This window comes from Symphodus melops, assembly GCF_947650265.1.
Source record: "Symphodus melops genome assembly, chromosome: 22".
Lineage (NCBI taxonomy): Eukaryota > Metazoa > Chordata > Actinopteri > Labriformes > Labridae > Symphodus > Symphodus melops.
The window spans coordinates 247388-259887 of NC_136712.1; the positions used below are offsets into that span (position 1 = coordinate 247388).

The 12500-nt window shown below is 45.7% G+C and overlaps 1 protein-coding gene across 1 annotated transcript; it reads right to left on the minus strand.

The window, feature by feature from the left end:
* Positions 1–458: 458 nt before the first annotated feature.
* LOC306818069 (tetraspanin-8-like) lies at positions 459–7660 on the minus strand. Its single transcript, XM_079335439.1, has 9 exons — positions 7514–7660; positions 6040–6096; positions 4323–4442; positions 4163–4237; positions 3612–3707; positions 3377–3499; positions 2995–3027; positions 1845–1928; positions 459–1354 (listed from the first exon to the last, which is right to left on the minus strand). Exons 1-9 carry the CDS (start codon positions 7571–7573, stop codon positions 1262–1264), a joined length of 741 nt encoding a protein of 246 aa, XP_079191565.1. The 5' UTR covers positions 7574–7660; the 3' UTR covers positions 459–1261.
* Positions 7661–12500: the final 4840 nt, after the last annotated feature.

Here is a 12500-nt window from a genome sequence, read left to right on the forward strand (position 1 = left end):
TGATTAGAGTTTAGACTGCAGTACACATTTTAAACACTAGAGGGCAGCTCTCTGTAATGATTAGAGTTTAGACTGCAGTACACATTTTAAACACTAGGGGGCAGCTATATGTGATGATTAGAGTTTAGACTGCAGTACACATTTTAAACACTAGGGGGCAGCTATATGTGATGATTAGAGTTTAGACTGCAGTACACATTTTAAACACTAGAGGGCAGCTCTCTGTAATGATTAGAGTTTAGACTGCAGTACTCATTTTAAACACTAGAGGGCAGCTCTCTGTAATGATTAGAGTTTAGACTGCAGTACTCATGTTAAACACTAGGGGGCAGAGATTGCTCCTTTAAGCACTGGCTTGTGTCTTTTCCTTCCTTACTCTACTCTCCTTTATAAACTCTGGATTACGCCCTGCCAAAGCTGAACAAATACTGATGATATGAAAACACATGAGGGAGACGTACAGGTTATTCAGTTTATTCTGAAACAATACGAGTGCAGATTTCACAATAAAACACTTCCTTTGTCTTACACTTGAAGTTTGTTTTCAACGGTAAAGCTCAAATTGGCAGCTTGGTTCGTGGACCGACGTTTAAAACAAAGAAAGTTAATCTGGGTTCAACTCAAGTGGCGGTTTGAAATGTTTTGGAAAATTCACTTTGCTAAACTAAAAAAGAAAACTTTCAAAACAAGTAGTCAAGTTAAAACTAAAATTTTGCAACATGCAAACTAAACTGAAAACTGTTAAAGATTGTTTTTGGTACAATAATGCTAATTAATGATATAAATGGTTATTTATTGTTTAAATTCTTATTGGATAAAATGAAAAGTTATTCTGGCCACAGCTTCACGGATCGACTGCAAGTCGACACTTTAAAAAGTTCTATTATGTTTTTTTCAGCTGCAACTTGGACAAAATGGAAATGATGGTATTAAATCATTCTGTCTGTTAATACTGTTTATATTTTATCTACCTTTTTTAGGTTAAATCATGCTGCAGTCAGGAGCCGCTTCTTTGTTCAACACATCTTTGTTACACATGCACAATTATAATACGACATCAAATAACACACGAGAAAAAACGTCTCCAACAAAATAAATGTTTGTAATATTTTCCACGATACGAAGCAGGAAGGAAGCTAAAGCTTCCTGCAGAAGGCCACGTTGTTTTACATCTTCATTAACGGGCAGAAATGCAGTAAAAACAAGGAAAGAAGAAGAGGTCATAAACTGACAGTGGAGAGGTTAAAGGTCATGGCTGTCTTCAGTAGCCCTTCATGGCGATGGACGATCCTCCTACGCTGTCATGACGTCTGACCTGGTAGATCATGAGCAGGGACACCAGCAGGCCCAGCAGCTATAAAGACAGACAGTCAGTGTTTCCCGTTAGCTCGTTACGCCTTCACTACACAAGAAATGATGTGTTGCTATCTCCAACTTCATCTCAGCTTAATGAAGCAAGATAACAGGAACAAACAAGATGTCTGCAACTTGAACACACAGAGCTGAGAGCTGAGGCGGGCTTTAAGCCTCCTGACAAACCATGACACGGCGCCCACCTGTCAATCAGCTCAGCTACAACTCTGATCCTTCATCCAATCAAAACTGCTGAGTCATCAAAACATTTATCCTCTGTGAATGTACGTTTTTTTTTATCACTTCAGAGAAAATATGTTCTGAGGAGGTAAAAAAGTTTAAAATACTTTGCAATATAAAAACCATGCAACACTTTTGCATGGTTTAGATCCATAATATCACCAGATGTGTTCATTGGTCTGTCCGACTTCCACAGAAATTAAGCCCCTTTTTTCTACATTTCAAACATTGAAAGCATCAGTTTAACTTACTGCAGTGACGGCCAGTCCAAAGAAGAAAGCCATGAAGATCTTTAAGACCATGTTGATCAACTCAAAGATCAAGTCGAGGCAGCTCTGCAAAAACACAAAATAATAAGGTCGTTATTTAGAAACATCACAGGCTGGTTTGGCTGTTGTTGGTTGGTTAGTCAGCTGGTTGATTTATTGGGTGGTTGGGTGGTTGGGTGGTTGGGTGGTCAGTTGGTTGGGTGGTTGGTTGGTCAGGTGGTCAGTTGGTTGGTTGGTTGGTTGGTCAGGTGGTCAGGTGGTTGATTTATTGGGTGGTCAGTTGGTCAGTTGGTTGGTTGGTTGATTTGTTGGTTGGTCAGGTGGTTGGTTGGTCAGTTGGTCAGTTGGTTGGGTGGTTGATTTATTGGTTGGTCAGTTGGTCAGGTGGTCAGGTGGTCAGGTGGTTGGTTGGTCAGTTGGTTGGGTGGTTGGGTGGTTGGGTGGTCAGTTGGTCAGGTGGTCAGGTGGTCAGGTGGTCAGGTGGTTGGTTGGTCAGGTGGTCAGTTGGTTGGGTGGTCAGTTGGTTGATTTATTGGTTGGTCAGTTGGTCGGTTGGTTGGTTGGTTGGGTGGTTGGGTGGTTGGGTAGTTGGGTGGTTGGTTGGTTGGGTGGTTGGGTGGTCAGTTGGTTGGGTGGTTGGTTGGTTGGTTGGTTGGTTGGGTGGTTGGGTGGTCAGTTGGTTGGGTGGTTGGTTGGTTGGGTGGTTGGGTGGTCAGTTGGTTGGGTGGTTGGGTGGTCAGTTGGTCGGTTGGTTGGTTGGTTGGGTGGTTGGGTGGTCAGTTGGTTGGGTGGTTGGGTGGTCAGTTGGTTGGGTGGTTGGGTGGTCAGTTGGTTGGGTGGTTGGGTGGTCAGTTGGTTGGGTGGTTGGGTGGTTGGGTGGTCAGTTGGTTGGGTGGTCAGTTGGTTGGGTGGTTGGGTGGTCAGTTGGTTGGGTGGTTGGGTGGTCAGTTGGTTGGGTGGTTGGGTGGTCAGTTGGTTGGGTGGTTGGGTGGTTGGGTGGTCAGTTGGTTGGGTGGTCAGTTGGTTGGGTGGTTGGGTGGTCAGTTGGTTGGGTGGTTGGGTGGTCAGTTGGTTGGGTGGTTGGGTGGTTGGGTGGTCAGTTGGTTGGGTGGTTGGGTGGATGGTTAAATACCTGGCCATGGATTTTGTCTGGACCTGTGGTTCCCTGTAAATGTAAAATAATAATATTGTTATGAGAATACTGAATCCCTCAAACTCAAAAATATATCTTCTCTCAAAGCAGGAAAGAAAGTGAAACTCTTTAACTATCTGGGTTGCTTTTGATAAAGTTGTATCTGGATTACAGTGAAGTGCTTCAGGCCCCTGTTCTTCCTTTGTGCAGCAGCAACCTTGTTCACATTTAATGATCAAAGTGTCTGACACAGTTTACTCTTGAACATGTAACATGTAACATGTTTCAGTTAACGTGTTCCTGTTTCATTAATGCACAAGCTTCTCCAAACCAAACCCCCTAAAGGGATTAACTAACAGCTTGACATGTAAACGGCACCAACCTGAGGTCTTGCTTTGCATCCAGCTGATTGAAAAAGATATTCTTGATTCATCGGGTCGCAGCTACAACTCTGAGGGATTTCCTCCCCCCAGTCTGAGGCGTCTACCACTCCACAGCACTGACCCTGCAACCACACCAGGCCGTGAGTTTCAACCGGACGACGAGTCGATATGACAAAGCTGAGCTGCAGAGCTCATTAGAAGCAGGTTTGTCACGAATAAGGTTAAAAACATTACAGAGGTCTGAAGCGTTTCAAGCAGGCTTCTTATCTCCTCGTGCTCCATGTAGGGCTTGATCATCTCAGAGGTGGCGCTGTCAAAGAGCTGTTTTATCTACAAGGAGAGAAAAAACCATCAAAACACAAAGTCACCGTCATAGCAGCGTGGAGACGTTTAAAAAACAGACCACCGACATAAAACAGATTTTTTATAATCCACAAATATACAGACTGTAAAAGTACCGAACATGAAGAGAGAAGACTTCAGCAGAAGAACAACTGCTTGGTTTGTGTTCATGAGACGTTATAAAGTCCCACATTTCCAGGTCTGCTGGCTCTCATTGGATATTGCTGGATTATATCAAGTTTGATTTATATGATTCCAGATGGGCAGCTCTTACTCACCAGGAAGTAAAATAATCATAGTGACACCTGTGGGGGCAAATCAAGCCCCGTGCCTTCACACATCTTTCAGGTGGACTTTGGGTTAAAACATCTCAAAGGTGAAGAGAAAAACAAAGCAAGAAGAAGAAGTGCAAAGTAGACCGACGGTATTATCTGAGGTCTGACCTTGTTCCTGTTGACAACCACGACAATGCCAACGATCAGCATGATGATCATCCCAACGGCCATGAAGCCTGCGAACTGTCAGGGAGAGAAGATTCAGAGATGATCCAGACACACACACTTCCTGTTTGATAGGCAGAGACAAGGTTACAGTTGGACGTACTATTTTAAGGATGAGGGAGTTCTCAGAGCATCCTGCATAGATCCCCAGACAGGAGATGCAAAGGACGCCGATGGCAAACACCCACAGCCAACCCAAGCTAGGGCTTCCAACCACCGCCATCTAGAGAGACCCAAAAATGAAAGAGGCGGGCATTATTCAACAGCTTGTTCAGATATCCAATCAAAATGGACTTTACATCACAAGAAGAAGACAAAGTCCTCATATTCCTCCAGAGGACACCATCACTTCTTCTAAAAGTTATCTGAACAGGATTTCAAAACAGGAATATTGAACTTTTTTTGAGCAAATACGAGGACCACACAGGTATCAAGTTTCAGCCCTTAACCAATCAGAACCCTTCATCTCAGTGAGAGGATTTCCGAGAACTGACAATTTGATGAAGGAAATGTTGGACAGAAATGGAAACGTAACTCGGTTTGATGAAAAACATAATGAGTAAAATCAGCGTCTCCATAGTGAGACATCTGATTTGAGGTTGCCAACAGTGTTTCTGGTCCAACAGACTCAGAGCGTTCCTGTTTCTCTGCTGCAGAGAAAGTCGACTGTGAGAATGGAAAAACTTCCCCGGCAACATCTGCTCCGGATTAACGAAAGAAATCAAAGACTCTCCGACGTCCTGGCAGCTGTTTGCGTGTTCATAAACACTCACAAGACTTTACCACAACTCCCTGTAAACATTTCCAAACAGATACTACAGAGTGCAGGAACCAGCCCCCCCCCCCCCCCCCCCCCCCGCTCAAACAAACCCTCACCAAGCACTCTGAAAAGATTCTGTTCTTATGAAGGAACCGTACTCCGGGCTGGTGAGAGGAGGTTCTTCAAACAGCCCTGCTGGAACGCTCTGAACGTACACTCGACTGTTGTTCACATGTGAAACCGATCGACCCATGACTCACATTACAGTAAATCTGCCGCTCGAGCTGCCAGCGCACGTCCCGTAAACACAAGATGTAAACACATATTTGGCAGCGACCACGCTCCTGATCTTCGTCATCGTCATGAAGGTCGTAGGTGTTCTTTAAGAGCACGATGAAGGTCGTAGGTGTTCTTTCAGAGCACGATGAAGGTCGTAGGTGTTCTTTCAGAGCACGATGAAGGTCGTAGGTGTTCTTTCAGAGCACGATGAAGGTCGTAGGTGTTCTTTCAGAGCACGATGAAGGTCGTAGGTGTTCTTTCAGAGCACGATGAAGGTCGTAGGTGTTCTTTCAGAGCACGATGGAGGTGTGAAGGGACTCTGCTGAACGTCTCCTCCTGACCTCCACTCTGCACGCCCACCACGCTCCGTCTTATCCAACCTTCACTGCATGCTGCTAAGTCTCTAACTAGACTCTTCTTCTCTGTCGCCCCCTGGTGGAGGAACACACTTCCAACCTTCATTTGACCTGCACCTTTAAGAAAAAGCTGAAGACCTTCATGATGATGATATCTCGCATGGTTTGATGAGAACTCGCTCTATAGAAAGTTTGGGTTAGGGTTAGTCATGTGGGTCTGAAGAGTTTCAGGGTCACATCACTGCAGTGAGCCCCTCCCTGCTGAACCAAAGCAATCGAAGGGGATCGAGCACTCAAAGTGAACGCCCATAAAGTCACATGATCAGCTCCTCTGAGCACGACGTCCTCTGCACAGAGTTTGGATTTATTACGATGCTACAGTGTTTCTTCTTCTTGTTGTTGTTGTTGTTGTTGTTGTTGTTTACCTGTTGGCTGTAGGTGCTGATTTTCACTGCCCCGTAGATCAGCACACATCCAACGATCTGAGGACACATGACAGAAGTCAGGATCAGCTTTTTCACACTGGTTTGAAATAAAGTGGAGCTCATCCATCCACCTGCAGCTCACCAACGACCTCACCTTCAAGGTCACAGATCATTTAAAATCCACTTCTCCATGTTTCTCTGACTCAACGGGCTGCAGCCCAGCTCATTTACATATTTAAAGCTACAGACACAGAAACAGCTCATTTACATATTTAAAGCTACAGACACAGAAACAGCCTGTTCTGAGCAGGGCTGAAATAGAGGGGTTTATAGACATGATCAAATACAGGATCAGAGTGGATTTACAACAACACACTTCACACACATGATGAAGAGGAGCGAGGACACTGATTTCACCTGAAGAAGAGGAGGAGGAGCTTTAATGAAGCACATTGTGAACAACAACAGATAACATGAACAGTGAGGATAAACATGTTCACTAAAGGTGTGAACTCCAAACCTTTATTTCTACAAGCTCGTTTCTACTGATGCATTCTGAGCGTGGTGTAGTTCCTGCATTCAGACAGCAGAGGGAGACAAAGCGTGACAGCGTGGAGATGATTGGCTGCAGCTGAAACCTGCCCTGAAGGTCTGCAGAAAGGCCAGATATTGGCCTTGGGTGGAAACATTTTAAAACAGGTTAAAGAGCACAAGAATTCAGAAGGTCAAAGGTCGACCTTGTTTGGTTTTAAAGGGGGAAAAAATGTGTTTTTATCCTGTAATGTTGCTTTGTTTCTTTTTCTCTTTGAGTTTTAAAAGACTGAAGAAACATTTTCACCAAAATAAAGAAAAGGGAGAAAAAACAGAACCAAGACTTCCTGCAGTGAAGAGCAGCAGCGTCCTCCACGAGAGGTCAGGACGGGTCCATGTTTTAGAGGAGGGTTTGTCCTTGAGCCTCTCGGGGTGACCGTTTTGCTGAAAGGCATCATTTCTGAATGTTTCTATAGGGAAGCTTTGCTTTTCCTTTCCTGGAATATGTTCACCTCAAATGTCTCTCAAATTGAAACCAGCCTTTCTAAACTCCACCCTCTTTAACTCATTATTTTCTGGGTCTGGGAGGAAAAGGGGGGTCTCTCTAGGCTGAAGCACAACACCCCTCCCCCGCTGCTGCACAGGTCTTAAACTGTTTAACGATTGACTGGATGTCGAATCAAGAAAACAACATGTTAAAGCACGCAATGACTTTATTCACCATCATCCTCCACGCTCTGCTCTGATTCAGGCTGAAACCTGTCGAACTTTCACTGCACAAAAAGTCAACAACAACCTTTCAGGCACCTTTAAGTGACTTTTTTAAAAGTCATCAAATGTGTTTAAAACCATTAAAAAAGAGTCTTTGGTGCGTTTCTCTTCAGAGTCTCTGAGCTGTAAAGAAAGAAGCTTTCATAAAGTTTGAATCATGAAGTTTACTCACTGCGTACAACACGTTGAAGAAGATAAAAAGACATTTCAGGCATCCGTTAATTTTTCCCATCTTCACTTTTGTCTGTTGCTCAACTTTCAGAGAAGCTGAAGCTGCGTGTGATGATGTGAAAGAGCGAGCGAGGAGTGAAGGAGAGAGAGGCAGAGCTGAGCTACACACACACTCACACACACAGAGCACACACACAGAGCACACACACACACTCACACACACACACACACACACAGAGCACACACACTCACACACACAGAGCACACACACACACACACACACACAGAGCACACACACTCACACACACACACACACTCACACACACACACACACACACACAGAGCACACACACACACACACACACACAGAGCACACACACTCACACACACACACACACACACACACTCACACACACAGAGCACACACACTCACACACACACACACACACACAGAGCACACACACTCACACACACACACTCACACACACACACACACAGAGCACACACACACACACACTCACACACACAGAGCACACACACTCACACACACACACACACACACACACACACACACACACACAGAGCACACACACAGAGCACACACACACACACACACACACAGAGCACACACACTCACACACACACACACACAATGTAATATGAAAAAGTATGTGTAGTGTATGCGATGACCTCACCACACCTCCCCCCCGTACATGTGGACATGCTCAGTAGTCCAGAACAAACATAAACAACAATGGCGGCTGATTCTCTTGTGCTCTGAGCTTCAGCAGCTCGTTGTATAAACAGAACCTTGATATGAGACATCGTGTGTGTCGCCGCCCAAAGAGCATCGAACACCTGCAGCAAACAGTTCGACCTTTACCCGAGCACAGGGCGACCATACGCAGCGTTTAGCTAAGACCTGGGAGAACTCGCCGCACAGGGCGACCATACGCAGCGTTTAGCTAAGACCTGGGAGAACTCGCCGCACAGGGCGACCATACGCAGCGTTTAGCTAAGACCTGGGAGAACTCGCCGCACAGGGCGACCATACGCAGGGCGACCATACGCAGCGTTTAGCTAAGACCTGGGAGAACTCGCCGCACAGGGCGACCATACGCAGGGCGACCATACGCAGCGTTTAGCTAAGACCTGGGAGAACTCGCCGCTAAACAGGATGTTGTGGAGGAAGTGGTTATACTGGTGAGTGTCACGCTGTAAAGTTCCACTGCCCACTACTGGCCGGGCGTGAGAACTACATCGTTTTCACTCAGAGACCTGCCGTGTAGACGGTCTGTAGTTTGAATCCGGAGTGGAGTCGTTTCGATGCGTTTCTGTCACAGCGTCTCCGTGTAAACAGTCAGATAGGACAACAAGCTAACGCTAAGTCAACAGTCAGCTAGGACAACAAGCTAACGCTAAGTCAACAGTCAGCTAGGACAACAAGCTAACGCTAAGTCAACAGTCAGATAGGACAACAAGCTAACGCTAAGTCAACAGTCAGATAGGACAACAAGCTAACGCTAAGTCAACAGTCAGATAGGACAACAAGCTAACGCTAAGTCAACAGTCAGATAAGAAAACAAGCTAACGCTAAGTCAACAGTCAGATAGGACAACAAGCTAACGCTAAGTCAACAGTCAGATAGGACAACAAGCTAACGCTAAGTCAACAGTCAGATAAGAAAACAAGCTAACGCTAAGTCAACAGTCAGATAGGACAACATGCTAACGCTAAGTCAACAGTCAGATAAGACAACAAGCTAACGCTAAGTCAACAGTCAGATAGGACAACAAGCTAACGCTAAGTCAACAGTCAGATAAGACAACAAGCTAACGCTAAGTCAACAGTCAGATAAGAAAACAAGCTAACGCTAAGTCAACAGTCAGATAGGACAACAAGCTAACGCTAAGTCAACAGTCAGATAGGACAACAAGCTAACGCTAAGTCAACAGTCAGATAGGACAACAAGCTAACGCTAAGTCAACAGTCAGATAGGACAACAAGCTAACGCTAAGTCAACAGTCAGATAAGACAACAAGCTAACGCTAAGTCAACAGTCAGATAAGACAACAAGGTAACGCTAAGTCAACAGTCAGATAGGACAACAAGCTAACGCTAAGTCAACAGTCAGATAGGACAACAAGCTAACGCTAAGTCAACAGTCAGATAAGACAACAAGCTAACGCTAAGTCAACAGTCAGATAAGACAACAAGCTAACGCTAAGTCAACAGTCAGATAAGACAACAAGCTAACGCTAAGTCAACAGTCAGATAAGACAACAAGCTAATGCTAAGTCAACAGTCAGATAGGACAACAAGCTAACGCTAAGTCAACAGTCAGATAAGACAACAAGCTAACGCTCAGTCAACAGTCACTGAGTCAGATAATTAATCTGTTAGAAAACGTTTCTGCATCATTTCTCCGATCCAGAGAACACAGTCCTCCCGTGTTTATCGTATAAACACTATTTCAATATAAGTAGGGTGACCATATTCTGATTTCCAAACAAGAGGACACTCTGGACGGCCATGAGACACAGATTCAGACAGACTTCTCAGAGGTCTATGATCATGATTTATTCTGCCTCAATGGTGCAAATAAAACTTCTGTAATGAAATCAAATGAAATATGTAACTATGTAATAACAGCTCTCTTTTCAAATAATGTGAACATATGAACTTTGTGTTAGAAAATCCAGCTTTTAATATTTCTCCCTTTTCAAGGTAACAAGATAAATAAGACATTAAAAACAGTCTCTCAAAAATACTAACTCAAACAAAACTGATCGACTTTGAATCTTCTTCATCCTGCTTTTCTTCTTCATCCTCCTCGTCTGCTCGTCCACATTTACTGCTGATCTTTTCCAGCAGTTTCCAGCTGCTCAACCAATCAGCATCAAAGTCTTTGTGTCTCTTTGCTGTGTAGCTGCTGTTTTACACTGTTTCTGTAGTTCATCTGTGAAGCTGCATCACTGCTGCTCTGCTGTCAGCTGTGTCTGCTGTTACCTGTGCACGTGCACGTGCACGTGCACGTCACAGAGCCGCCCACAAAGCAGCCTCGAGAGAATGACGTCACGTAACGAAGTAGCTACCGTAGGATTTTACGCCGCTCAATTTAAGTACAAACTTGATGGTTCCATGAAAGACGGTGAACCCCGGACATTTTCATGACTTTATAAAAACCTCCCGGACGCCCCGGACAGGACGTATAAAGAGGACATGTCCGGGCAGAAGAGGACGTTTGGTCACCCTAAATACAATGCTCGACTCTTCTGGCTTCTTCGGCCTCAGACTGGGCCGACTGGGATTTTAAATCAAGACCAGTCCAGTCCACCACTGACTGGCTATTGTTTCACATCATCACTTAAACAACAAATAACTTCAAGTCACTCACAGTCACATTTTTATACCCAGCTTATATCCAAAGGTGATTTAATGTCATATTCAGGGTCTGGGTCTTAGAGCACCCTGGTCTCAGAGCACCCTGGTCTTAGAGCACCCTGGTCTCAGAGCACCCTGGTCTTAGAGCACCCTGGTCTCAGAGCACCCTGGTCTCAGAGCACCCTGGTCTTAGAGCACCCTGGTCTTAGAGCACCCTGGTCTTAGAGCACCCTGGTCTCAGGTGGTCTGGTTTCCCTAACCTCTGACCTCCATATGAACAGAAAATATCCTCCTGTAGCCTAATGTTATCCTCTCTAACTGCTCTAGCTCTATGACGGGTGTGCCCCCCCCCCCCCCCCCTCCTTCTATTTTGAAGATAATGGCTCCTTCCTTCCCGCTACATTAAAACGTGAAGGTCAAAGAAAAAAAGAGAAAAGCAGAACAATCTGTTGTCCTTGAGACGTCTCAGAAGAGCAAAAGGCCGAAACATGGCGAGGGCGGTGAGGGGGGGCTGTGAGGGGGGGGCGGTGAGGGGGGGGCTCACACCATCCCAGTCTCAGTTTGGATCTCAGAGCTCAAAGTCTGAAAAATGGAGAGGAAAGGTTCGAGACAGAGGAACATTTAAAGTGTCACATCTTTTCCTCCGCCGCTCGCCCCCGATGAGAAGCAACCGGAACAACACGTTCGCACTCCGACCCACCAGGTGCAGTGAACAAGTATGGCGTTCATGGTCAGCTAAGCTAATCTTGAAGCATTAGTGTCGTTACCACGGCGACCTGAAGACACAGTCATTCAGGTGGCGGTGAGCGCTGTCGAAGGAAGCGTCTCATTGGTCAGGAATGTGCAGGTCTGTGCGTGGAGCCCTTTGGGTTTATGAGGCTCATTGTCTCACTGATGCGCACTGACTCCGCACTTTCACAGGAAGCAGGCGCCGCGGCAGACAGCAGACAAAATGTCTCACATAACCTTCAAACATAGCCCCTCCCCCTGGGCTCGCTGCCCCCACAAACTCTGTGTGTACGTTTCCTGCTTGTCACCACACTGCAAGCTAGCTGATGCTGCTGCAAGCTGGTCTACTTCCTGTCTAACAGGAAGTGGACCAGCTCCACGGGTAGAAGACAACACAAGGTTCAGCCTGAAACACCCGGCCAGGTGTTTGTTTCTTCATCGGGTTCCCAACAGGAACAAGACAAAGGTCATTAGCAGCTGTTTACTGGAGGCTTAATGACAGCGGGAGATAATGGCGAGCATTAAGAGGCCGGGACGAGCCGCAGACTGAGGGGAACCAAAAACGTAGATCCCAGAGAGAGACGAACACTGTTCATGTCAGAGGGCTGAATTAATGATGATTGGCGGCTTTGAAGAAGCTTCCTGGAGGAGGAACACGCTGCGTGCTGCCGTGTTCCTCCTGCTGAACAGGAAAGCAGATCGGACTTTTAGAAATGGATCCGGTCTTTAAGTTGAGTCTTTGGGTTCTGGTCTTGTGAGGATCCTGCTGGCTCTCTTCTTTGAAACACACTTCCTGTTTCACCCCACAGAGCAGAGTTCGTATAATCTGATGTCACATGGACACGTTTTGTGTCTTTATCGTCTTTTTTCAAGCT